The 26,127-nt window shown below is 42.8% G+C and overlaps 1 protein-coding gene across 3 annotated transcripts in view; it reads left to right on the top strand.

Annotated features, from left to right (window-relative positions):
* The window catches only part of BCL2 (BCL2 apoptosis regulator), a 276,434-nt gene that overhangs the window by 62,518 nt on the left and 187,789 nt on the right, over positions 1-26,127 (top strand). Inside the window, exon 3 of one of the 3 annotated variants that reach the window (XM_082258296.1) lies at positions 13,221-13,281. The exons of the other annotated variants lie outside the window; for them this stretch is intronic. Within the exon in view, the coding sequence (XP_082114422.1) occupies positions 13,221-13,244 (24 nt within the window). The 3' untranslated portion in view covers positions 13,245-13,281. Of the gene's footprint in view, positions 1-13,220; positions 13,282-26,127 lie in introns of those variants that run through there. 3 annotated transcript variants of the gene reach the window in all.

Genomic DNA, 26,127 nt, shown 5'->3' with positions numbered 1-26,127 from the left:
GTTTGTGTTCCTATTGCAGATTTTTTCTTACTTTTTGTCTAGTAAAACCATTGTCACTTTGACAGAAAGTAAGGAAAAATCTATATAACAGTGGTCTGGATTAAAGCAGTAAAAACCTAACACAAGGTCTAATCCTTCACCACTCTGTACAAAACTTTATTTTAACACTTTAAAATAAGTTTTGGCTGGACAAAGATAAAAGTTAAAGTGTAGCAAGAAATTCTGGATACCCAAAAAATATACAAAGCGTATGCATGGTGACAATGCAAATATGCATTATTGCTATTAAAAGTTCTTTTCTAAAATGCCTGTATGAGGGTTGAACTATAAGTCCAGTAGGGTCCACCTATACATGAAATATCAACAAAATCTCCAAAGAAAAACTCTCTGTTAGGAATACAATGGGGGATCCAATGTGAACTTACCCAAGTGAACCTGTGGCAGAAAACATTAGGATTAAAAAAAAAAAAAAATGCCTATAGTACCACTTATGTAAAAAAAAATATGTATATTTTTTTGCCAAGGGATTTTAGAGTGGAGGCCCCAATTTTTTTTTTTTGAGCTTGCCGCTTGAGGCAACCACCTAATGTTGAAAGACATGTGAGCTAATATTAACATAGCAGGAGGTCTAAATGGCCCTCTTGCTATTGGCCCACTGCCCATATTCCTGGTTTATACTGGACTAGTACCAGTCAAGGGAATGCCTATAGTACCATTTATGTAAAAAAGAAAAAGAAATCTTGTAAACAAGGGTTTTTAGAGCTTGCCGCTTGAGGCAACCACCTAATGTTGAAGGACATGTGAGCCATATTATGGCCCTGTTGCTATTGGCCCACTGCCCAGTTTATACTGGACTAGTACCAGCCAAGGGAATGCCTATAGTACTATTTATGTTAAAAAAAAAAAAAAAAAAAATCTTGTGAACAACGGTTTTTTAGAGTGGAGGCCCCAATTTTTGTAAGCCTTCCGCTTGAGGCAACCACCATGCTGAAGGACATGTGAGCTATTATTAACATAGCAGGATGGCTGGACAGCTGCTGCCCTTGTTGCTGGTTTATACTGGACTGTATCAGTCAAGGGATGAAGGTCAAGCATCTTACAAAAAAAAAAAAAGGTCCGGAGTACGTAGATCAAAATAAGGTCGATGGAGCATCTTCCCCATTACTTGTTTGGATGTGAACTCACAAACTAATTTCAGTTCCTTTTAAAAGGATAACTGGTTTGATTATGATGTGCATCGTTCACTATAATTAGAAGATGTTTGACATTTTTCTTTCTCTATTTTATCCTGTTTTTCTATGTGATTGTTTTGTGAAATAATCTTAATATTTATAGTAGGTAACGTGTTAGAGTGTAATATTTAGTCTTTCTTCCAGCCTCTTACGTCATTTCTGCTTCCTTTGTTTTGGAAAAAATATAGGTTATTTAAATCAGAAGAAGCACATTGTTTGACTCTTACCACTGGAAGTTTCCATGTGATAAAAAGAGGTAGGCTACAACGGAATATGAGACTAACTTGGTGATATTTCACACAATTATGACATTTCTTCTCCATAATTTGTGCTTTTGTAACATGATGTGAATACATGGAAAGGAATACTAGAAGTATAAAATAAAGGGGATGCTAATAACCATGGGAGAAGGTAATTGGTCTGTTGTACATTTGCAACCAAATTCTACATGTTTTATTTCGGGGGCATAGAGTTATACAATTAATTAATGTACGGCTAACCTATTTACGTAAAGTTCACAGAGTGTGTAGAATGCTTTCATACTTTAGTGTCTGGTGTGTTTTACATTTTAATGCCTGTACACAGCAGTATGTAAGTAAACCCCCTTACCCCCTTCCCCAGACTGTCGAATCATGGTTATTACCAGTTATTTTAGGTACCAATATGACATACAAAAGCTGTTTGTAGATGGTTTTACTTTATTTATGGATAGTTAGCAAATTTGTAAGAAAGTTCTAAGAATTTGATAGCTATATCTAGTTGTATTTTTTTTTTGTGCAATCAAAGGCTAGAATTAATACAGTTACTAACCATGTTAATCCATGTCATCTGATACCCTAAATTTTTGTTAATACATTATTATTTATTTATTACAGGTATTTATATAGTTGGCAAAAATGTACGCAACGCTTTACATACACTGAACAAAATTATAAACGCACCACTTTTGTTTTTGCTCCCATTTTTCATGAGCTCAACTCAAAGGTCTAAGACTTTTTCTATGTATAGAAAAAGCCTATTTCTCAAATATTGTTCACAAATTTGTCTTAATCTGTGTTAGTGAGCACTTCTCCTTTGCCGAGATAATCCATCCACCTCACAGGTGTGGCATATCAAGATGCTGATTAGACAGCATGAATATTGCACAGGTGTGCCCTAGGCTGGCCACAATAAAAGGCCACTCTAAGGCCCCTTTCACACAAGCTGTCCGTTTTTCATCCATCCATTGACGGATGAAAAATGGACATCAATGCATCTCTATGTAAAAACGGATGACAACGGATGATCATCTGTTAACATCCGTTTTCATCCGCTTTCGTCAATGTCCGGAACGGATGAATGCCCTATTTTTTATCCATCAAAAAAAACGGACCGGACGAAAAACGGATGTAAACGGACAAACGGTCCGTTTTTAATCCGTTTTTCTCTAGCGCTCATTGACAGACGTAGTCCTCGGTGATACACCACCTTCGGGTTATGTTGCCTCCACAGGAGCAGGACTAGACAGGAAATTAAAAAGCTCTGGCCACACCCTAGGGGCAGTCCCAGAGGGTATATCCTCTCTCTCTCTGCCTCAGCAAATCAGTTATTTTCTGTCTAGTTAGGAGTAAGGACCTAGATACCTTGCTGGGATCTTAGGTCCTGGCAAGATTTTTTTCTTAAAGGATTTTTTAGACAGCTTTTTTTCTCCAGTGTTCCTGTGAGATCTTCAAGCAAGAAAGCTGAACTGGGCGACGGGCTGGATGTTGAGATCCGGTGGTCACCCCAGTTCAGCCTACGAGCGCGTGCAGGCCATAGCTCCGCGCTGGGTCGGCCGCGACAAAGTCCCATTAAAGGACTGACCCCGCGAGTTAAACGTCTCGCTGAAACGCCAAAGACCATGAGTCACGGCGTCCATATCGGTCGACAGCCCTCCCGCCCCGGTGGAGAGGGGTACTGTCAGGAGTTGGTGCCCGCCTGGTTCCGGTATGGTGAGTAGTATGTTCCCCCTTTTCCCCTGACGGGTCTTGTGGTGAACGCGGGCCCCTCTCTGTATGGTAAGATAGAGTCCCTCTCTATCCTATAAATGACACAGATCCTCCTACTTTGAGTGTGATTTTATGTGCAAAAAGCCAGGAGGCTTGGTTTGGGAGCTAACAATCTAATTGTATACATGTTAAAAAGATTATAATCTGTGGCATTCTGGGAATCTTACGGTGATAAGAATAAGCTACCTACCAGTCAGAAGCCACGGACATGTAGACTGCCTTCCTAATCAGATCTCCAGCTATTAGCAGGCCTCCCGAATGGCCATGCGGTCCGCCAGGGCCGGTACCGCCAACCACGCCAAATCCCCATGCAGAGAGAGTGTTGTGTGCCCTGCAGCACACCGCTATTCAGTACAGGCCGCCGCCATTTTTTTTGCTGGATCGCACGAGCCGCCATTTTGGCGTAGCCTCGTGTCTCCAGCATGGGGGCGGCCATGTTTGAGGTGATCCAAACACCTCGTGGAGCTAGGGGAGGCACCGGAAGGCGTGCAGAGGGGCGGAGCCGCCTCCTTTCTTCCTGGGCAGCCAGCCAAAAGACTTCCTGTTTGTCAAGACAGCGCTGTAACCTGTTGCAGTTAAACTCTGAGCATCAAGTGGTGAGCCTGGGGGTCTATCTCTCTCTCTCTCGATCGATAGGGATCCCTAGCAGGTAACACTAAGGGGCTTTTTGTGGCGCTGGGGGTCTGAAAAAAAAAAAAAAAAAAGTTTTTTATTTTTGAATTATATTATCCAGGAAGTGACTGGAATTATCATGGACCCTGCCACACATATCCCCCCACCTGTTTCCCTCGAGGGGGCCACGGGACCCGCCGGTGCACAGAGTGTAGAGTTATTTACAGCAATTTTGGAGTCTATGGTGGCTCGGGTGGAGGCGGCCTGTCAGGGACGGGGGTCAAGGAAGCGACCCCCGCCTACCCCTATACTATCTGACACCTCTGACTCTGATTCAGAGATGGTCACTGCAGTTGCAGGTTCCTCTGCAAAGGCTGTTATCCCAGGTAAAGCCCCCTCAGACAGTGAGGAGGACGCTTCTTCTCCTGCTATAATTCAGGAAGAAGCATTGGTGGACGCACTAGTTGTGGCAGTGCAGGAAACCTTAAAACTTGAGGCTTTACCGGCAGAGGCAACTGAAACAGAGATTCCTTTTGGTACTAATAAGCCCATCAAAACGGTGAAGGTTTTTCCTGTACCCAAATGTTTCGGTAATCAGATTAAAGGAGAATGGGAGCATTCTAAACGTACCTTTACTATTTCCAAGCGTATTGCTAGACGCTATCCGTTTGAGGAATCCATCATTAAGAAATGGACGGTACCACCAGTGGTGGATCCACCTATTTCCAGGCTGAATAAAGCCACGGTTATCCCAGTGGAGGACACTTCGTCCTTTAAGGATCCGGTGGATCGAAAGATGGAAGCAGAGTCCCGCACCATCTTCTCTCTGATAGGGTCAGCATTTAGACCAGTAATTGTTATTGGTCTAGTTTCCCAGACACTTACGGAATGGGCGAAAATGGTACGCCAAGACCTTAGGGGAAAAGATATTCCCCAGGAGACATCTGATTTGATGGAACAGATTATACAAGGGCTACAGTTGATCTGTGACGCAGCCTTGGACACTACTCCCTTATTAGGGCATGCATCTATGTCAGCGGTGATCCTCAGACGTGTGCTGTGGTTAAAATGCTGGTCAGCTGACCTAGGTTCCAAAAAGACCTTGACTAATCTCCCTTTTCAGGGGAATCGTCTATTTGGGGCCAACCTAGATGAAATCATCAAGGATGCCACTGGGGGCAAGAGCACTTTTTTGCCACAGGCTGCTAAAGCTAAGGGACCTCGCAACAAGCGAGGACCTTTCTTTACCGCCCATAAAGGGCGCCCGGCTGGTACTAGCGGGAAAGGCAAGACTCCTCCAGGAGGGTTCAAGAAGGGCTGGTCGGACAAGCAGAGGACCAACCCAGCCAAACCCGAAGCAAAGGAGTACACAGCCTGAAGGTGCGCCCCCACCCGGTTTCAGGGTGGGGGGACGTTTTCACCGGTATTCAGGACATTAGATTGAGCTTCAACCCCTACTACCGGTGCGATTCTTCCCTTCCAACATTTAAGTACTACAGGAAGCGGTAGTTACCGTTCCCTGAATAGATCTTTTCCTTTACCTTTTCCTAAGATTAGTCCCTATACCTCACAGGAATCGGATCTGGTTGACCAGATAGGCCAAGTAGCCTCTAGTCGGGTGACTTCGGTCCCTGAGGTTCAACCAGAAAAGATCACCCTTCCTGATAACAATCAGGTATCTGATAAATGTGTGGGAACAGAAAACGACCAGACTTTCTCGGATGGTCGGGGCCAGATACCTCTAGGGACGCCTGGTTCAGATTCTATCAGCGCCAGTGGTCCTAGAAATTCTAGGCTGGCCTCCTCAAGCCGGCCTGGCCGACTTGGGCATGCTAGTCGCAGACGTTCCGTGGGAACTTCGTCTCAGGGAGTGTCTGTGGTCTCAAGGACCAATTTACCATCATGCTTTACAGTCGCTGGGTTTAATGGCCTGGCCATTGAGACCCAAGTACTGAAGGACAGAGGTTTGTCTACTTCAGTCATTCCTACCCTTATTAAAGCAAGGAAAGCGACTTCCAGCAAGGTCTATTATCACACATGGAAGACTTATATTGCGTGGTGCGAATCTTTAGGATTTCCTCCACGTACCTATTCGGTGACTCGAATATTGGCCTTTTTGCAACAAGGGGTTGAGCAGAAGCTAGCCTTGAGCACCATCAAGGGTCAAGTTTCAGCATTAGCAATCTTCTTTCAGAAACCTTTAGCTACCAAGTCCTTGGTGCGGAATTTCATCCAGGGGGTGCGGCACCTGGCTCCTCCAGTCCGCGCGCCCTTACCGCCCTGGGATCTTAATTTGGTTTTGTCGGTTCTACAGAAACCTCCCTTTGAAAACATCAGGGAGATTCCCTTGCTTACTTTATCCCAGAAGGTGGCCTTCTTGGTGGCTATTACTTCTGCTCGCAGGGTGTCAGAACTGGCTGCATTATCATGCCAGTCCCCATACCTAGTGATTCATAGGGATAAGGTAGTACTTCATCCTAAGCCATCTTTTCTTCCTAAGGTGGTTTCAGATTTTCATCTGAATGAAGATATTGTACTACCTTCCTTGTGTCCTCAGCCCAAGCATCATCGGGAACATGCGTTGCATTCCTTAGATGTGGTTCGGGCAATCAGGGTATACCTGAAAGCTACGGAATCATTCCGTAAGACGGATTCACTTTTTGTGATCACGGATGGCCCCAGAAAGGGTTTGCCTGCATCTGCCTCGACCATTGCCAAATGGATTAGACAAACGGTGGTACAGGCTTATTCTATTAAGGGTCAGAGTCCTCCGTTCCCTGTTAGGGCGCACTCCACTCGGGCGCTCAGTACTTCCTGGGCCTTTCGCCATCAGGCGTCAGTGGTCCAGGTATGTAAGGCGGCCACCTGGTCGTCGGTACATACCTTTACAAAATTCTATAACATTGATGTGACGGCATCGGCGGATGCCTCATTTGGCCGCAAGGTTTTGCAGGCCGCAATTTGAGGAGACCGGTGGTCTACCTCGAGGGTTTTTTTCTGTTTGAAAAAAAAAAAAAAAAAAATTCTCTTTTTTGTTGAGTCTCATCATTAAGGATGAGCATTGTAAACTTCTAGTTGGCACCGGTTGGGCCTTCTAGATTGGGATTTGATTTCCATTTTCCCACCCCTCATTTGTGATACTGCTCTGGGACGTCCCGAAGGTGGTGTATCACCGAGGACTACGTCTGTCAATGAGTGCTAGAGAAAAATGGATTTTTGTAAAATCTTACCGTAAAATCCTTTTCTCTTAGCTCATTGACAGACGTAGTCCCCGCCCCTCTGTTTTTGAGTTGGGTTGGGTTAAAATCTCTAAAGACTGCTTTTTCACATAACTGATTTGCTGAGGCAGAGAGAGAGAGGATATACCCTCTGGGACTGCCCCTAGGGTGTGGCCAGAGCTTTTTAATTTCCTGTCTAGTCCTGCTCCTGTGGAGGCAACATAACCCGAAGGTGGTGTATCACCGAGGACTACGTCTGTCAATGAGCTAAGAGAAAAGGATTTTACGGTAAGATTTTACAAAAATCCATTTTTGCATTGGTAGTGAACGTAAAAAAAAATGGATGAAAAATGGATAAAAACAGATGAAAAATGGATGAAAACCAGATGGAAAACTGATACATTTTGACGTGACTGAACTGATGAACTGAACGGACTGTATGTGTGAAAGGGGCCTAAGGCCCCTTTCACATATGCTGTCCGTTTTTTATCCATCTGTTGACGGATGAAAAACGGACATCAATGCGTCTATGGAAAAACGGATGTAATTGGATAATCATTCATTTATATCAGTTTACATCCACAGTGCATTGGTACATCGTCCTGTGACTCCTAGCAGAGAACCCAGTAATGCAAGCTGACCGCATCAGCTTATTTCTGCTTTTGAAATCCAAAGAAAAGGAACACAAGCTCCAAGTAAAATGTAGAGTTGAATATGAATCCTGTTCAGACCAACAGCTGCTCCTTTAAAACTCCTGGGATGGAGAGTGAAAGTAATGGTCACCACGGGGAAAGGGGAGCACTTCAGGTTGAGGCTTAAAAGAAAGTTTGTGGCAACTATCGCAAATCACGAATTGTGTGACACTCCATATCAATGTAGTTGATAAAAACATTAAAGTTTATTGTCATATTAAAAACCAAATGGGCAATGATCAGAACAAACAGCACTGATCACACTGACAGGATGGAATGGATACCAGGCTGTGCCTGTCTACTTGCCCCACAGCAGGGAGAACCACGGAGAGATGGTGGGCTGCTGAGACCTCTTGAGCAGCAAGCCACTGTGTTGCTCGGGCGAAGCAGCTGGTCAAAGCAGTGGATGGATGGAACATCGGGCAGTGTGGGACACGATCTGTCAAGCAGGGGCACCAGTGATGACGTCAATCACCACACCCGAAGGCAGGCTTCAGCCAGGACGCAGACTGTAAGTGGAGAGCAAGCCGAAAGGAGAGCGGTCCCGTCACCATGGTGACATGTTTCACGCTTTTGCGCATTGTCAAAGTCAGGAGATGGGACAGACAAATCTGTTGTATTTATGGGACACAAGGGATGGAAGGGGATGGCCAAAAAGGAATTATGCTATACAAGAGATGTATAACCTTCATGTGGAGCTGCACTGCTGTGACACGTGTAGGCACTCTAGACCTCTAGGCAGTATAGACCTCTAATTGGTGGTAGGCATAAAAAAAAATCTTTGATTCAATTTTTAGATATCTTACTATATATTATATGTGCAAGTGGTTAAGGGAACATCAAAAGGTTATTATGCTGGTAGGTTAATTGGATCCTGTATAAATAATTAGATTGTAAGCTCCTTGAGGGCAGGGACTGCTGTAAATGTACAATATATATGTAAAGCGCTAAGTAAATTAAAAGTGCTATATAAGTACCTGAAATAAATAAATAAAATAAATACATTGTATTATATTTTTATAAATATTTTATTTTTTGGTGCAATAACAGAAAAAAGCTTTATTTAAAGTGTTACTAAATTCACAACAGTAAAATCAGTCTGTATATGCCGTAAAGCATGCTGGTTATACTCACTGTGGAATCTGGGGTTAATCCTTTGCATTGTTTAAAAAGGCTGCTTGATCTTGAATGCACAGACTCCAGAACATGTTCAGATAAGACAGAGCCTTTGGAATCAGGCTGCACATGCTCAGTTTGATGTGTATTGCTAGAGTTTTTTTTTTTTTCCTGGGAGAGTGCATGTGATCAGCACAGGGCCAATCAGCACTGTCCAGACAGAGGGTCAGGGGTCCTTGATCCTGATAGGACAGCTCAGTGCAGTATGAAAACTTTTCCTACAGGCTTTAACCAGACACTGATAGAACTCACAAGACTGCTATAAACTGCTAACGAGAAAAGGGTATTTAGCGGTTTATATTTAATAAAATAATTGTATTTCCATGTTCTGTGGGAGACCAGATATAGGGAGTGCAATAATTATTAATTATATATTTTGATGTGTGATTATTATATTTCTTAATTCACGTTAAAGAGGATTTTATGTGTGATTTCCCACATTTATTGATTTCTTCACATTTATTTTTTTTCACGGTTTATTTTTATGTCACTTTGGCGCTGCATTATTAATTGATTTTGGCATTATTGGTTTGGAGTGTTAGCACTGAATGAATGCTGCCATAGGTATTTATTTAATTTATTTTACATAATTTTTGATTGCGCTGATTGTATTCTCTTTTTAATTTTTATAGTGAGTGCAGGCTCCTGGGTTTAGTAACACTTTAAAGATAAATTTTTCTTTGTAGTGATTTTGCTAGCAATGGATAGATAAATATTTTTCCAGTGGAAATTAGTGATCCGTTTTTATAAAAATTAGTTTTTGTTTTTCCTAAAAGATTTTCCCCTTGCAGATCCATTACTCTTTCTGTATAATGCTAGACTGATCTTCCAGGCACTCTGTGCACTATCCATTACTTAGGAATACAAAACCCTTTTACGGACCGTTCCTGTTTGTGATATTCTTTACACTAGATTGGACAGCCAAGATGAAATCAGGAAGTATGTTTCACCTGACATTTCTTAATGAAGACCGCATGGTTTTAAGTTTTTTTTTTTTTTTTAGGCTTCTGCCACTTTTCAGTAATATAGGTTTTCTATAGCTGTATTCAGACATTTTAGGTAAATTTATTTTACTTTTAAACTTGTAAACTTGCAATAAGCCACAAGTCCCAACCACATACAGTAGTCGGTATGTTTCTGTGAAAGCAGTGTGGTTAATTGCAAAGTTTGAACTTTAAATGTATCTAAACCCCAAAGCAAAAATGTCAAATATTACAGTTTACTAATCATTAGATGTCACGGCTGCATGCATTTTCAGTTTTTTTAGGTTATTTTCATCTGGTGATCCAGCCAGTAAAACACTTCATGTTTTAGGGCAGATATATCAGGGAGCAAAAGAGACACCTTTAGACAGGAGCTATGACTGTTAGATGGACTAGTAGATTTAGATGGACTTTTCATGAGTGAAGTCCATAATTAAAGCTCAACTCCAGCTAATACCTTTTTTTAGGCAGTTACAAAAACAGGTTTGTTTTCCTCAAAGCATAACTCCACTTTTGTTGAGAAAAAAAAAAAACATTCCCCTCTGGGTGATCTATGTACATTACAAGGATTTTAACAACCTTTGTTGCAGATGCTTACCTTTTTGTTATTCTGAATAAATTACTGTTTGTGCCTCTGTGCCCCTGTGCTGATTGGGTGTAATGGGAGTGGTTTTATAATTATCAATCAGCTGTGCAGCTGCAGAGCACTAATGAGGAAAGCTGCCGGACCTGCATCCCTTTAGACGTGTTTGGGAGTACACAGTCCCAGGGATCTCTCATTTCCAGTCTGCACTCACTAATATCCTTGGATGGCCGGGCGCCTCATTTCATTACCTTCAGGTACATACTTTCCAGTAATACCAGACCAGATCCCCAGATGAACGTCTCTCAGTCAGCTGCAGCAATTTCCAGCAAAATAGGCCCCACAGCTAGCCCAACCAGGGCCTGGATAGCGGGTCCTGACACATGGCAGGGCTGCCTTGGAGGGCAAGAGCCCATCAGGCTAGGATCTCCCCCTCTGGGAAAAGACCCCTCTTCTCCAGGTATCAGAGTATTTATGCCTTCCCCGGCACCATCTGGGCACCTCTCCTCAGGGATTGGCCATGGCTGCATAAATAATCAGTTGCTGATTGATCTCTCCCAGCCCACTATCTTCTAGAACCTTTTCATACGGACATGGGGAAGCAGTCAACCCTGCAGCCAGTAAAACAGAGAACAGACCAAAACAATTACATGCATCTCAGCTGATAATATTGAGCCAGTAAGTAAATTACCTAACCTTCACCTATCTAGGATGGTGCTACAAATAGTTCTACTGTCGATGGTAGCATACATGCAGGACCTACCTGAGGGAACAGTGTTTTTAGGCAGTTCTATGAGCTGCAAGTTACCCTAATTGTACACTGTTGTTTTGCAGGGCTTGTTGGTGTCCCATTTACTGTGTTGCCTGCCCGTCAGTATGGCTGCTTTTGGACATCCCTCTTGTATCAGAATTAGCCACGTGTTCCTAGTGAACCCCAAAGAAAACAGGATTTTGTACATACTGTAAAATCCTTTTCTTGGAGTTCATTTAGGCCCATTTCACACAGGCTTTCCAATCAGGTCCGCCTGTCAGTTTTTCAGGCAGACCTGATTGGATGCTCCTTCCCCCCCCAATGGAGCAGCAGATGTCAGCAGTGACATGTCCGCTGTCACCCACTGCTATCTGATCCAATCCTGATCCGATCCAAACTCTATTTTCCATCCGTCTGGAGGATCGGATAGGATCGGATAAAAACGGCCCGTTTTCATCCGATCCCCCCCATAGAGGAGAGCGGGGATCTGACAGGTCTGTCTCTGCAAAGTAAGGGGAGACGGACCTGTCATCCGCCTGCTCGGCGGGGATCGGCGGATCGATCCCTGCTGAGCAAAACGGAGTCCGCCAGGTGGAAAGCCTGTGTGGAAGGATCCTAACAGACACAGGTCAGTGACAGGTCTGCCACAAAACTGGCGCTTGATGAGAGTGTGAGGGGTTAAATCTGACTGATTACAGTTTTGTTTGCTAGTGCCCAGTTTCCAGTAGGCTGCATATAATGCTCTTGTATCCCATTTACCCTGAGTCGGTACAAAAATCCTGTTTTTTTTTCTATAAAATGCATTCCTGTTTAACCCCAAGTTTACCCTTATTTACCCTGATGAGCCCAAGTTAACTCCTTCTTACCCTTATAAAAAAGAATTCTGCCATTTTTTTTTTCTACCGATTTTATATTTACACTTTTTTTCATTTTTGTTACTTTTCTGTTATTTTTTTCAGTGTCGCAAAAAGGTGTGCAAACGTGGACTTAATATAAACATAATTTAACTTAACATTTAACTTAAACATAATTTAATTTAAAATAGTGCAGGTACATTGTACAGTTTTTTACCACTTGCCGCCCGACCACGCAGTTGTCATTCAAAGTGTGATATCGCTGTGCCCTGTAATGAAGTGGTTAAATACATATTCTTCTATTTATTCTTGGCTTATAATGTAAAGAATATGGCAGCTATTATATGTTCCTTTTTAATATTAGAAAATTGGATAAGCTCAGACCTCAACATGTTGGAGAAAATATACCTACATCCCAAAATAGATATATAGAAAAAAGCGCAATGTGGGGCCAATAGTGGGATTTTAATTGTACCGTCCTATAACTATTAGTACACCATAGAAAAAGGAATCTTGTTTATATAAAAATAGAACATTCTTTATTACAAATATTTAATTAAAAGCAATATACATAGAAAAAGAAAAAACAAAGACCATAATACAGAGCATGTGTATATGAACACACACATAAGCCATATTTCAATATATCAAATCACTTGATTAGCAATCTACACCAGGGGGGGGGGTCACAATTACTGGTTCAAGGCATGAGTCAGATTAGTGAGACCCCTAGTGATCAGATGCCCAGTACCCAACATGTTTCGCGGGAGATCCGCTTTGTCAGGGGCATAAGGACGTGCAGTATCAAGGAATATATATTTACTGAAATTGAAAATATCAAAAATGCATCATACAACAAATACTAACATCGTTCTTTACTTGAGAGAATCATACAGAATTCACAATGTTTTTACTTTAATAGCATTTGAGCTATGTAACCAAAAAGTCCCCACCGGAATAATGGCCACCAACGGTTAACCAGAGGGACACTCGGGAGCAGCAAGGCGTTTTAATTTTAGCTGAAATTGTGCTATCCCTGCCCAATGTTTACATTTATCCCGATATCATTCATATACTCCTACATTTCAGAAGGTCTTAGCAACGCTGCAACACTAACCAAGGGCCAGTTTAGTTCAATCATTAGTAATGTACTGGCTTACTTTGGCATAATTTCAGAACGGATTTATAGCGTCCTATTGATCTAGTGAAAAGAAATTTACAAATTGTAAACAAAGCAACTTTGTGTAGCTAAGGTGCGTAATTGTAAAGCAAAGGTTTGCTCTTTTATCACGTACTTACTAACTTTGTAGTTTAATAGCAGTTGTTTCTTGATCAAGCTGATTTACAAAATAGCATGATCAATGTTTTTGCTTATTACAAATATTGGAAGTTTTTCTTTATTCGAGTCATTTTGTATTGTATTTGCTAAAACTAATAAGCCCTTTTCACATTTCAGAGTTCTACACAGTTGTTATTTAAAGTGACATTAAACCCAGAAAAGCTTTCATCACATGCTATATAACAGACTGTGCCTACTTTCAAAGCCACTACAGCATTCATTTTGTATATAGTGAAATATACCTGGTTGATTCTGCTTTCAGCTGTCCCTCCCATATTCCCTGTGTCCCCACTGCAGCCTGAGATTGTGTAGACCTGCTGTTGTCATCTATTGAGCATACTCCAGTTTCAGTTGCCTTCTTAGCTCTTCATTTCCTCCTTTTTCTTATCTGTGCAGCCCATGTGACTTTGGAGTCACACGTGGGTGTATACAGGGCCACTGATAAAGCGGTACAGCCAGCCCCCCTGTACTGGACCCGGGCCCCATCAGGTCAAAATTGGGGCCCGGGCACCTGTTGAGCAGGAGGGCCAGCTGTATTGTCTTATTGCAGACCCATCCTCTTCTACCTCCCCCTGCAGTGCTCTCATCTTCTCCTCCTCTTTCTCCCTCCAGATGCACGGCAGAGACAGTGGTTCTGTCATCTGCACCCCTTTTTATCTGCTGCCTGGGCCCTCCTGTGTGCCCCTCTCCCCTGCAGTACTGCCAGCTTCCCTTCTCTCCTCTTCTGCCAGCAGCTTCTGCAGGCACACAGGGGGATGTTTTAGGAAGAGAGTGGGGGAAAGGGCCAGGAAAATTTTAATTTACGTGCCCCTTCCTTTCTTGATCAGTACCAATCACTCCTGTGTCCATTTATCACTGAAACACAGTAAACTGTGTTTGTTATGCTTCCATTTGTGAATGAGTAGGAAGCCTCAGAGAACTTCCTATTCATTCATCTGTACAGCTGAGGCTGCAGAGAAAGGGACTGATAAATCTTTATCCGCAGTCACTTTTGGTCCGAAGGGGGGGACGGCCCTGTCAGGTAGGCTGTATGGAGCCCCATTATTTCTAACAGCAGCCCTGGGTGTGTACACAGTGGTAAATGACGCGCTCCCTCCCTCCCTCCCGGTTCTCCTATTGCTGAACACTATGGAAGTGAGATATAGTGTACTGATTGATTAAATTCATGAAAAAGCTTAGTTTTAATATAAATCCGTATTAAATATATCAAATGTAATTTTCCTGTAAACTAAAAAAGGAGCCTTAGTTGCAGATGCCTTCAGAACGAAATGAAAGCTAGTGCCTTTCGTCTTTGACTCCACCTACACCATATTAAAAAATATGCATTTGATCTTCAATAAAGATTTATAGGGAGCTGTAAGACCGTTTTTGTATATTTATTATATCATTGGAATTGCTTTTTTTTTGTCTTTTTGTCGTGTGAGGGTTATGTAGACACAGACTCACACGGTAGAGAGCATATATCAGCTGAGTAAAAGAAGCCCCTCCCACAGATCCTAACAAAACAGATACCAGAAAACAGGGAAGGATCATGTGACCACACGACTGCGCTGCAGGAATAAAGGACATGGAGGATTAAAAAAATAAATAAATACAGTGCCATGATATACAGTATATGATTTATATCAACTAGCACTTTTCTGTTCAGTGTTTCTTTATCACAATGTTTCAATCTTCAGCCGACCTTCATTAGAGCCGTTTCACACTAAGGAGTTTTTCATGCACTCTGGCGTTAAAAAAAGTGGTCACAAAAAATGCTTTCCTTTAAAATCAATGAATGCTTTCACACTGGGGCCGTGCGCTGGCAGTGTGGTGAAAAAAATCCGGCATGCAGCATGTTTTGAGAGCTAAAAAATGCCCCTCTCTATTGAAATGAATAGGAAGCGCCTGAAAAGCACCTCAAAACGGTTTTTGGAGCAGTTTGTGAGTCACATGTCCTTTAAAAAGTGCTGCAAAAGCACTTAGCGTTTTATGGGCAGTTTAAAAGCGCCTCAGTGTGGGAGGGCTCTTAAAGTGGTTGTAAAATGCTGCACTTTTATTTTACCTTACCTGCAAGACAAAGGCATAATGTACTAGTATAAATCGCATACTAGCATATTATGTAAAACTTACCTGAAAACGAAGCCTTCCAGCAATGCGATGTCATCGCTGGAGACGGCGTCCATCTATACCCGGTCTTCTTTCCGGGATCCTGGCTTACATGTTTTATATGTTCAGACAAGGATTGTGAATAAATAAGTATATCGTCCAGATATACCAGATATACCACAACACAGACGTCAAGTAAGTCTCTAAAGATATCGTTTATGAATCGTTGGAAGGCTGCGGGAGCGTTACATAGCCCAAATGGCATTACAAGATATTCGAACAATCCGTATCTGGTTCTGAATGCTGTCTTCCACTCATCTCCATCACGGATTCGGATTAGATTGTATGCCCCTTTCAGGTCCAATTTTGAAAAGTAGGTAGCTCCACGCACTTGTTCAATTAGTTCAGGGATAAGCGGCAAAGGATAGCGATCTTTTACTGTAATGGCGTTCAATTAATTGCCTATAGTCGATAATAGGCCTGAGACTTGAGTCTTTATTGTGGACAAAAAAAAGTCCTGCAGCTGTGGAAGAAGTGGAAGGTCTAATAAAACCTTTTGTCAAATTCTCATCCAAGTATTCCTTGAGATGGGAAAGTTCATCCTGCGAAAGAGGATAAACCTGACCAAAAGGCAATTTACTATTTGGGAGTAGATCAATAGTGCAATCATAATCCCTATGGGGAGGCAGTACTTGAGCATTTTTCTCAAGAAAAACTTCGGACAGATCCTGATAGCATAGTGGTGCAATCTCATCTGACACCACAGACGGGATCTTTCCATAAGACGGGAGGTTACACGTACTCTCGCAATAATAAGAGAGGAAGGTTTGGGTCCGTTTCTTCCAATCTATGGTTGGTTGATGTGTGTGTAACCAGGGAAGTCCCAAAACAATGGGAAAGTGGGGCGAAGATAATAGGTCGAAGGTAGTGGTCTCCGTATGAGACTCGTTAGTGGTGACTAGGAGTGCTTGTGTCTGATTAGTGATTGGGCCAGAAGATAACGGAATACCGTTAATAAGACTCACAGAGACAGGCTTAGGTTTTGAAATAATAGGTACTTTATTTAAAGTAGCAAAACGTATATCGATATAATTTCCGCAAGATCCTGTGTCGATCATGGCCTTAGTGGTAATCCTAGTCTGGTCCCACTGCAATGTCAAACGAACAAAAAGATAAGGGTTAGTAAATGAAGTTGTCAATCCCCCTAGGAGGACATGTGAACACTCACCCTCTTTTTTGCGGACAAGGGGACAGACGCTTATTCTGTGATCCGGGGATGCGCAGTACAAGCAAAGATTACTGGATCGCCTCCTGGCTCTTTCAGTACTTGATAAAGGTGGGCATATGGTTCCTACCTCCCATAGGAGTAGGGTCAACGGCCGAAATCCGAGAAGGACTGGACAATGCCATTCCCATTTTTTCAGCCTTTCTTTCTCGCAGCCTCCTGTCTATGTTGATACTAAGTTGTATCAAAGCATCCAGGGTGTCCGGTAAATCCGCTCGGGCGAGCTCGTCTTTAACGGCTTCTGATAGGCCGAGTCTAAATTGAGTTCTCAGAGATGTATCATTCCACCCTGAATCAAGGGTCCATCTTTTGAACTCTGCTACAAAGTCTTCTACAGGTCTCCTACCTTGTTTCAAGGACCTCAATTGAATATCGGCAGTACTCTGCCTATTGGGGTCATCATATAGACTAGCGAGTTCCGCTAGGAATAAAGCATAGGAGTTGAGAAGCTGATCATTTTTCTCAAAGAGAGAGTCTGCCCAGGCCCGTGGATCACCCGTTAGGTATGAAATAATAGTACAGACTTTGATATGATCAGTAAGGTAGGTACAAGGTTTTAGCAAGAAAAGTAACTGACAGGCGTTTTTGAATTCACAAATTTTTTTGCGATCACCTGTAAACACTAGAGGAGGATTTAATTTGGGTTCAGGGGGCTGAGCAGCGGCAAGTTGTGATAGACGGGTTACCTGCTGCTTCAGAGCCTGATTGTCTTCTTTTAATTCAGTAAGAGCGTGTATTAACGCAGTCACTTGTTGTTTTAATTGTGTCACTTGAGTGGGTAAATCTGCTGAATCCATTTTGGGTTCGATCAATCTGTAACGCTCCTGCGTTTTCTGAAACAAGTTGGATTTGCAGCTGCAGAAAAACTCCACTCAGCAGTCATGTAGAGATACGTTGAAATACCAATTCCAACTCCCAAGACTCATCACTGTGGTCTGTCTGATTCAGCATACAAATATACACACTCAATAAGATGTTCCTGGAGTGATAGATGTATATAGCAGTATAGTGGTGATGAGCTAAAGAGACAGGTATGAACAGTGACAATAGGTGAACAGCACTTGTGATAAATGTTCATGAGAGTACAGATGGTAACAGGTAGGATGCAGATAGGTTAGCAATCATGTATGGTAGTAGGTGGTAGGATAGCAGATGACATACAGGAGAGACTAACCCAGTGCAAGGATAGATGTTAGTAGGCTCAAGAGCTAGCAATCTAAACAACAGTGCAGATGATAGTAACAGTCCTTAATATGCAGAGCTAGATAGTGTAAGCTTAGTAGGAAGGTTTATGGAGGATTCCCCTGCGGGGTACTTATCACTAATAGCAAGCAGTAGTAGAGAGGTTCGGTATGAGCGAGTGATCCGGTAGCGGGATACAGGGATCAGTAGCGAGGTTCCGACAGCGAGGTACGCGAGGTAAGCATATGAGCTTCAAGGCAGGTTGAACGAACATGTGAGTGAGAACGCCGGCTGGTTGAAATAGCCGCTCTGCGGCGCTCAGTGATGACCGCATCGGTCTTAAAGGTGTATGCGCACCTACCAAAAGAGAATGGTGGGACGCATACATGAATTGGAAAGTGGAATAGGGGTACCAGAGGTACCAGAACATTACAAACTGCCACATCAACAATAGCTGATTTGTTGTGGCGTGTCCCATATACAGACTCCTCCTCTCTGCTCTTTTATTTCCCTGTTTATAGTTTTTTTTTTTTTAGCATTTTTGTGTTTTAATCAAAATTGCCAATTTATATTAAACTTTTTATTTTGGAATATATGTATATTCTTAAGTTTTTTGATATAGCATGATCGTTGTCAGTTATGCATTATTTGTTTCATGGTTTCACTGATGCCTCTTTAAAGTTTCGGGCATCGGGATCGGGGTCTGCACATCGGAGATCTGCGGTCTTAATTGACTGCCGCTTCCGGTCTGTGTGGTTCACGATCAGAGCTGGTGGAACGCGGATGATGGCTACTTCCTAGTACATCACATCTGAGTTAAGAGTTCTTATTGTGCGTGCTTACGCCCGAAATGCCATGCCTCTGATGATGTCAACTGTGTGACAATACGCGTAAGGCGGACTGGGCACTTGGACGTTCAGCATGCTTTCCACACCTCAGTTTTTAACTCTGGCAATATTTTAAATAAAATTTGCCTTTCACATACATACTACACTATTGGCCTGTTCTATTACTCTGAGGTGGCGTGTTGCTACTGGGGAAGAAGGGAGGTCCAGTGAAAAGGCTTGTTTTCATCAATACTGTCCCTTTGTGGAGTGAGTCTTGGAGTCAGTTTTGGATAGAAGACAGGAGAGGGGTCTGCATTACACACCATCAGCTGTGAATATCTTGGCCAGCTCTGACCACTCTGTAAAAGGAGGGTCAGACTATCTGGTAAGCAGTTTGGTATCACCACTGGGTGTTTTGTTTCTCTCCCCATTCTGCACATTGGTGTTTGGACGATCTGGACCATGTTCTTCTCTCTTTTTCTTCCAAGGACTCTGGGACTTTATTATCAGTATTTTATTATGTAAAGACTGTATAACATCTAAATTATTTTCACATTTAATTATTTATATTCATTATTGGCGCTACTTTTTATTTGTTTTAGTGTTATCTATTAGAAGCATAATCTGCCTATTTATCTGGCTGCCTATTATCATTTGTATTCCTTTCGATTTGTCAGGTTCTGAGCGCAGATATCTCTCCTTAATGTATACAGCTGTCCTTTCGACAGAAGCGGTCTAAGGACCGCCTTTAATCGAAAGGACATACTGGAAAACCAGCATCTAATGACTGCGAGCACTGATCCGTGTGTTCCAGTGGGGGGGTGGTGGGGGGCAGTCCCCCTATCAAAACACAAAGGCACAATGGGGGAGATTGCTGCACTCACATTGCTGGGTTGATGGGAAAAAACTGAATGTGTACCAGGCATTACTCATGTCACTTATAAGTCGGGTGGAGTAATCCTTTGAGACAAACAAAAATAAAAATTCCCAGTTCAATTTGCTAACCAGTTTGCTTACCAACCAAATTTACCTGTGTAACACTTTGTGTCAAAACAGGGGTTTAGTTAGCACAGATTTGCAAACGCATGTGTAAGCTGCAGGGCCACTCCACGGCACCCTGTATTACCTGCAGTCCTAAGGTCTGGAGTAATCCTTTTCAATAAAAGAATACCTTTAGTTAGGTTTTTTAGTACTTTTTTGCTTTTTTTTTATCTAAAGAAATCTGCAATACTAATTTATTGTATTTTTTTTTATTTTTATAAATTAATACTAATTTATTATATTTAAACTCAGAGTACTACAATACCTAGCAGCATTTTATTATTTTAAGATTTCTTCAATATATTAAGTTGTATTTTTCCCTTCCCCCAATTATTGCAGATTCCTCCTTATATGACATAAATCACTCTTTTGTCTTATACCACTGACCACAATGATGTTATGTGTGATTTTTTTTTTTTATGTTGCTGGTAAATCAGACACATTCTAGATCACCCTCTGATTAGGTCACCAACAGGCACAAGACTGGGAAATGCAAGTGACACACATTGTCAAGTGAAATGTTTCTTGCTTAAATAAACAAGGGTAAGTCATAATAGTTCTTGCCTACCTACTGGAGAGCGGGGGAGATAGGTTATAACACCTTCTAGAAGATTTGCATTTTAAAACAGAGACAGACTCAAAAAGCAATATTTAATATCACATGTAAGGGATAGCCTGGTATGTTTATAGGGCAATGCTTCTCATAGTTTTTATAGCTTTTTGTGTATTCTAAATTCCTACAGCCAAATTGCAGACATTTTTTTCTTACTTTTAGTAGGTCCAAAGCTGTTTTGGCCCTACTTTTTCTGTGGGTCGCAGAAGTACGTTTCATTCTGCACTCCTGTAAGCCATATATAGCCGACAGTGGGCTAAAGTCCGCTGCCGAATGACGCCACACAGCCGGTCCAGGCTCTGGAGAGATCCCAGCTTTAATGTCAGGATCCACCCAGATGCCTGTACTGGTGCCTGGCTCAGCCCCTCAGCAATTTGCTGAGAGCCTGAACCAGCCACTCCTGCCCCCTGCACAGCCCTGCACTCCAGTGAGCGCTGGAGGGGTAAAGCACAGACAGTCACCAAGAACTGAGCGATCAGCGGTCTTTGATTGCTCAGTTCTCGGTCTAGAGGAGGCAGAGGACAGATGCAGTATCTGACCTATGCTGCATCCACCTAGGCGAGTATGTATATTTTATTTAAATCCCATACTTCTCTCTTAGGATAAGACATTAGAATATTTGCCAGATTTTCCTACGGTTTGTGTTCCCAATGAGATTGCCCTTCTTATTGACTTGTTGCTTGGACAGGAAATTAAGTCAAATCATTGCAATGAGGACCGTTTTTTTTTTTTTTTTTTTTGTTTTAGCAGAGTGCTTAAGTGTGAGAGCCTTTGATTGTAATGTGTGCTCCCATTTAAGCTGACCCTACATGGATCAGTTTTTTTTTTTTTTGATTAGCAAGCAGACTGATGGAAAAATGGATTTCCCAATCCATACAAATGAGGTGGACAGAGCAATCTGTTCATGTAATCTGACAGGTGGGAACTTCTCCCTGCAGCTGATTGGCTGCAGTGCTGACCTAACAAAATGTTTTCAACAAGCCTGTTCATGAGAAGCCAATTTATAGATTGGATCATCACGAGCAGGAATAGGCATAGATGGATTGACAGTTCCTGTTGAAGGGCCAAATGTCCATTCATCTATTGCCAGCTTTACTTTTCCAGGGACAACCTGTGGGGCAAGGGACAACGGTGTGCTAGTGGGATGGAAAGTTGGGCTTTAATTGTTGTATCTTGAATTCTTTGATAGAAGATAAAGAATGTTAAAGTACAACTATACTATTTCTATAAAATCTTCTAGGCCTACCTCCCCCTAGCCTTCTAAGCTGATCTAGCCTAGAACCCCACCCTGATTCCTCTCCAAAGGGCAGTGTTGGCCTTCTGGCACCCAGTGTGTCTACACAAAAACTCTAATTCCCCCCCCCCCCCCGGCTTGAATTAAGCTGTACTATAATGCCCCTATCATAGGAGTATGGCTTAATTTCATGTCTGCAGGGAGTTATTGTACAGGCCCGACCAACACTAAGGAGGAACAGGCCCGACCAACACTAAGGAGAAGATTTCCACGTCCACACTATAAACACGGCAAAAGGCTGTCATTGCCACCAAGAAGTAGGTATGTGACAGAGCAGGGGGGTGTAGTTCTAGGGTAGATTCATTTAGTGGGTTAGGTAGGAGGGGAAAGAGACAGTTTAGTTGTACTTTAAATCTTTAATACCTAACCAGTTGGCATAATATTACATTTTATACAGTTTTATATGTGCATGTTCTCTTCTGTCATTATGAAATAAGGTTTCTCTAGTTGTTGCTGACTGCATCCATTCCCATAAGAGCCATTTGTTTCAGTGTTTGAGGTGATGCAATGAAGCATCAACATGTAGCAGTGATACATTCCAGGCACAGATACAAAGAAGTCAGTATCATGTTAGTGATAGTGGCATATGTCTCATTCAGGTCGAGTACCCAAATATGCAGATGATGCAGCTGTGAATCATCTTAGCAAATCAATATGACACTGTTCCAGCTTCCAAGCATACTAAATTTTTTAAGAGTATGTTAAAGGTGCTTTGGTCTTGCGTTCATCATTTCATATACATTAAACCTATACATCTTACACTTGATGCCTTTAGTATAAATTGCTTTGCCTCTTGCATTTATCATAGCAAGACATTTCAATAGACTGGCTTTGTAAGTTAAACCTAGTAAACCTATATTGTGGCTGTTAGGGCTGTGAAATGTGCAGAAACTATGCTAATTCCAATGTATCTCTAGCTGCGTGCACTACAATGGACCTGTCATTGCAATAAACAGATAATCAAAGAAAGTGCAGTGCTAAATCAAATCGCAAAATAGATATCCTCTAATAAACTGTACAAAAAATGTGAAGACATATTTATAATGACAACAATAATAAAATTACAGTGCAGTCCAAGGGAATAAAGTCAGCAGAATAAAAAAAAAAAAAAATATATCCCAGTGCAGTAAATAATCGCAGAACAGGGTCATGCTACCTTCTGTGCTCCAATCCTCAATGTGAAAACCTTCCACCAGTTGTAAAAATGACTGCTTACCAGAACATATGGACTCAGTTACCTTTACAGGTACTGGGTCAAGCACGTTTTGAATGTGTCCAGGAGTGGTACTAGAAGACTCCAAACGTTTCCACATGTAACAACGCAAAGAATCTGCTCCACATAGATTATTGTTGGACCATAAAGATAGAAATAGGCTCCACGTAGTGTAAAACTATCTCCAAAATGTATTTAAAAAACGTACACGCTTGTAACATCATCCAGTATACAAGATCATAGTGCAATGGCCTAAATGGTGGAAAAGCCAACGCGTTTCGTCTTCATTTGGTTTAGAGCTGCACTTTCTTTGATTATCTATGTAAAATACAAATGTAATTTAAGTCACGTTGGTCAATGGCCATTACAGCATCAATTCATTTACATTTTCAATAATTAAGTGTTGCCTTTAAATTTAGAAATATGGAAATGTGGGAGCTATGAAAAGTATATATTATTTTTTCTCAAGTAAATTATTCTCTGTTTAAATGTTTTGCAAGATTTAGGTTGTAAAGCAGGAATTAACACTCTCAATCAACATTGACTTCTGCTAGCATTAGTAAATTGGATTTAAAGTGATTGTAAAGTCTCGTTTTTTTTCCCTATATAAATAACAAATATGCCATACTTAACTGCTCTGTTGCAGTGGATTTGCACAGAGCAGCCCAGATCCTTTTCTTCTTGGGTCCCTCTTCTGTGATCCTGGCCCCTCCCTCCTGTTCAGTGCCCTCCACAGCAAGCAGCTTGCTATGGGGGCACCTGAGCCAAGTCACAGCTCCTTGTGTCCATTCAGACATGGAGCCCTGCCCTGACCCTGGGCCCTGGTTGGCTAGCTGACTTTGACTGACAGCAGCGGCAGCCATTGGCCTCGCTGCTGTGTCTCAGCCAATCAGGAGCGAGAATTGTGGACTGTTGAGACACTCATGAACATTGCTGGACAGAGAGGGACCTCAGGTAAATGTTAGGGGGGCTGAGGGGAGCTGCATAGAATGCATTAGAATAAAAAAAAAAAAACCTTCTGACTTTACAACCCCTTTAAAATGTACCTTTCTCTTTTGTTCATCAATGGACACAGCGCTCCATAAATCATAACTACTAGGTTATATTGCCTCCTCCAGGAGTAGAAATAGGCAGAACAAAAAACACCTGGCTATGCCCATGGGCCGTCCACAGCTTGGTATATAACCCCTTTCTCTGCTCTAGGTAATCAGTCTTAATCTGTCTAGTCAGGAGTAAGGACCTAGGCTCGCGGCTGGGATCTCTAGTCCTAGCAATTTTTTCTCCTTCCTTACATCTTTTTTGTTTTTTCTTTTCGGGAGATCTACAATCAACTGCCGAGCACGTGCAGACTGTAGCTACGCACTAGGTCGACCGCGACCTAGCATCACAGACAGAGGCTGGCCCGTGAGTTAAATGTCTCGCAGGGTCGCATATAACCGGGCTTGGGTCTGAGTCACAGTGGTCCCTTGGCCGACAGCTCCCCTACTTCGGTGGCGAGGATTCTGTCTGGAGCATTACCCGCACCATGGAAGGGTAAGTACAGTCCCCCTCTCCCCTTTTGCTGTTTTTTTTGGGATGGACACAGGTAACCTCCAGGGACAGTCGTACCTGCCTGCAGGTTCCCTCTTCCTATCCTTAAATCCCTCAGTGAGCTGGGCTTCCCCCACTCCTTTTCCCCCCTGTCTGGACCTGGAGTCTGGTGTAGGTCCCAGGGCAGGGGATGCAATGGAGACCCCTGGGATAGTCCTGGGATAGTGTGTCCTGCCTGGTAGTCTGGAGGGGTCCCAGTGTAGGAGACCCCTAGGTGCATTCCCTATGGTTTGCAGTGTGGGTATAGTGCAGGGGGGGTCCCAGTGCAGAGATCAGTGCAGAGTGCGTAGCGGAGTCTCCCCTAAGGTGTGTCCTACCTTCAGGGGGTCCCCTTGTAGAAGGTGCAACATTGCAGAGGGCGCAGGAAAGATCCTGGAAGCATGCTTCAGCATCTTTAGCTGATGGCAACCATTTTTCCTTAGTCTGACTGGTCTCCAGCTGGCGGCCATGTTTGTGTAGCCCGATGATGTCATGGGGCCATTTTTCCATAGTCTGGCTAGTCTCCAGCTTGCGGCCATGTTTGTGTAGCCTGATGATGCCACAGGGGCCATTTTCCTTTAGTCTGGGAGACGCTGGAGATGACCGAAGCTTCGTTGGGGATGCTGAAGCTCCTCCTCTTCCTCTTTCTCCTCAGTTTCCTCTTCCTGTGCCTGGGACATATGAACAGGGATGGGGTTCATGGTGATGCTGGGCCCAAATTCTTGGCGCTCCTCTGATCTTTAGGGTAAGTCCTTGGGGGTCCCTGTTATCTCTCACTCTGCTGATAGGTACCCTGAGCCATGGGGGGGATCCTTTAGTGGTGCCAAAAGATCGTTTTTGTACTGCAAGGTCTTCCTTTGCTTATGGAGCCTCAGGGTCACATCTCACCCACTGACCCCCTCATGGAGGTGGCAGGTCCCTCAGAACCCCAGCTTCCCATGGTTGCACTGACGGTGGTCCTGCAGTCCTTATTACCCCGGGTGAAAGTGGCGTGTGGGCAAAAGCCCAAGAGGAAGCGTCCTCCACTTTTCCATGCTTAGTCTGTCTCATTTTATTCTGAGGCTGATGCCCCCGTGGAAGCAGCCCATCCAGGGGGGCTTAATATCACACCCCCAGATCCATCCATTAGTGAGAATGATTCCTCCATGGTCGCAGCAGCGAAAGGTGGATGCACTTGTAGTGCGTGAGACTTTAAAAATGGAGGATGCAGCTGATGTAGCCATGGACGTGGCTGTGTCGTTTGGTATGCATAATTTGCCACGCACTCCAAAGGTGTTTCCTTATGTGCCTTATTTTGCCAGGTTTTCCTCTAAGGAATAGGAACTAACAAAATTATCCTTTGTGGTCCCCAAACGTTTTGCTGTACATTACCCTTTTACATTAGTTCCTGTTGGTCTTTGACTCTTATGCATGCAGAGTTTTTTTATATGACAGACCAATATTTTTTTGAATAAAGTATATATTTTCTAACGGATTTCACTATGAGGCTCCTTATGCTTTTTTAACCCATCTTTGGTTGGCCACGGAGAATATCAAAGGGGATCTTGT

Source organism: Pelophylax lessonae (genome assembly GCF_965119305.1).
Source record: "Pelophylax lessonae genome assembly, chromosome: 5".
Classification (NCBI taxonomy): domain Eukaryota; kingdom Metazoa; phylum Chordata; class Amphibia; order Anura; family Ranidae; genus Pelophylax; species Pelophylax lessonae.
Note: the sequence above shows the minus strand (reverse complement) of the source record. Positions and strands in the feature narration are given on the sequence as shown.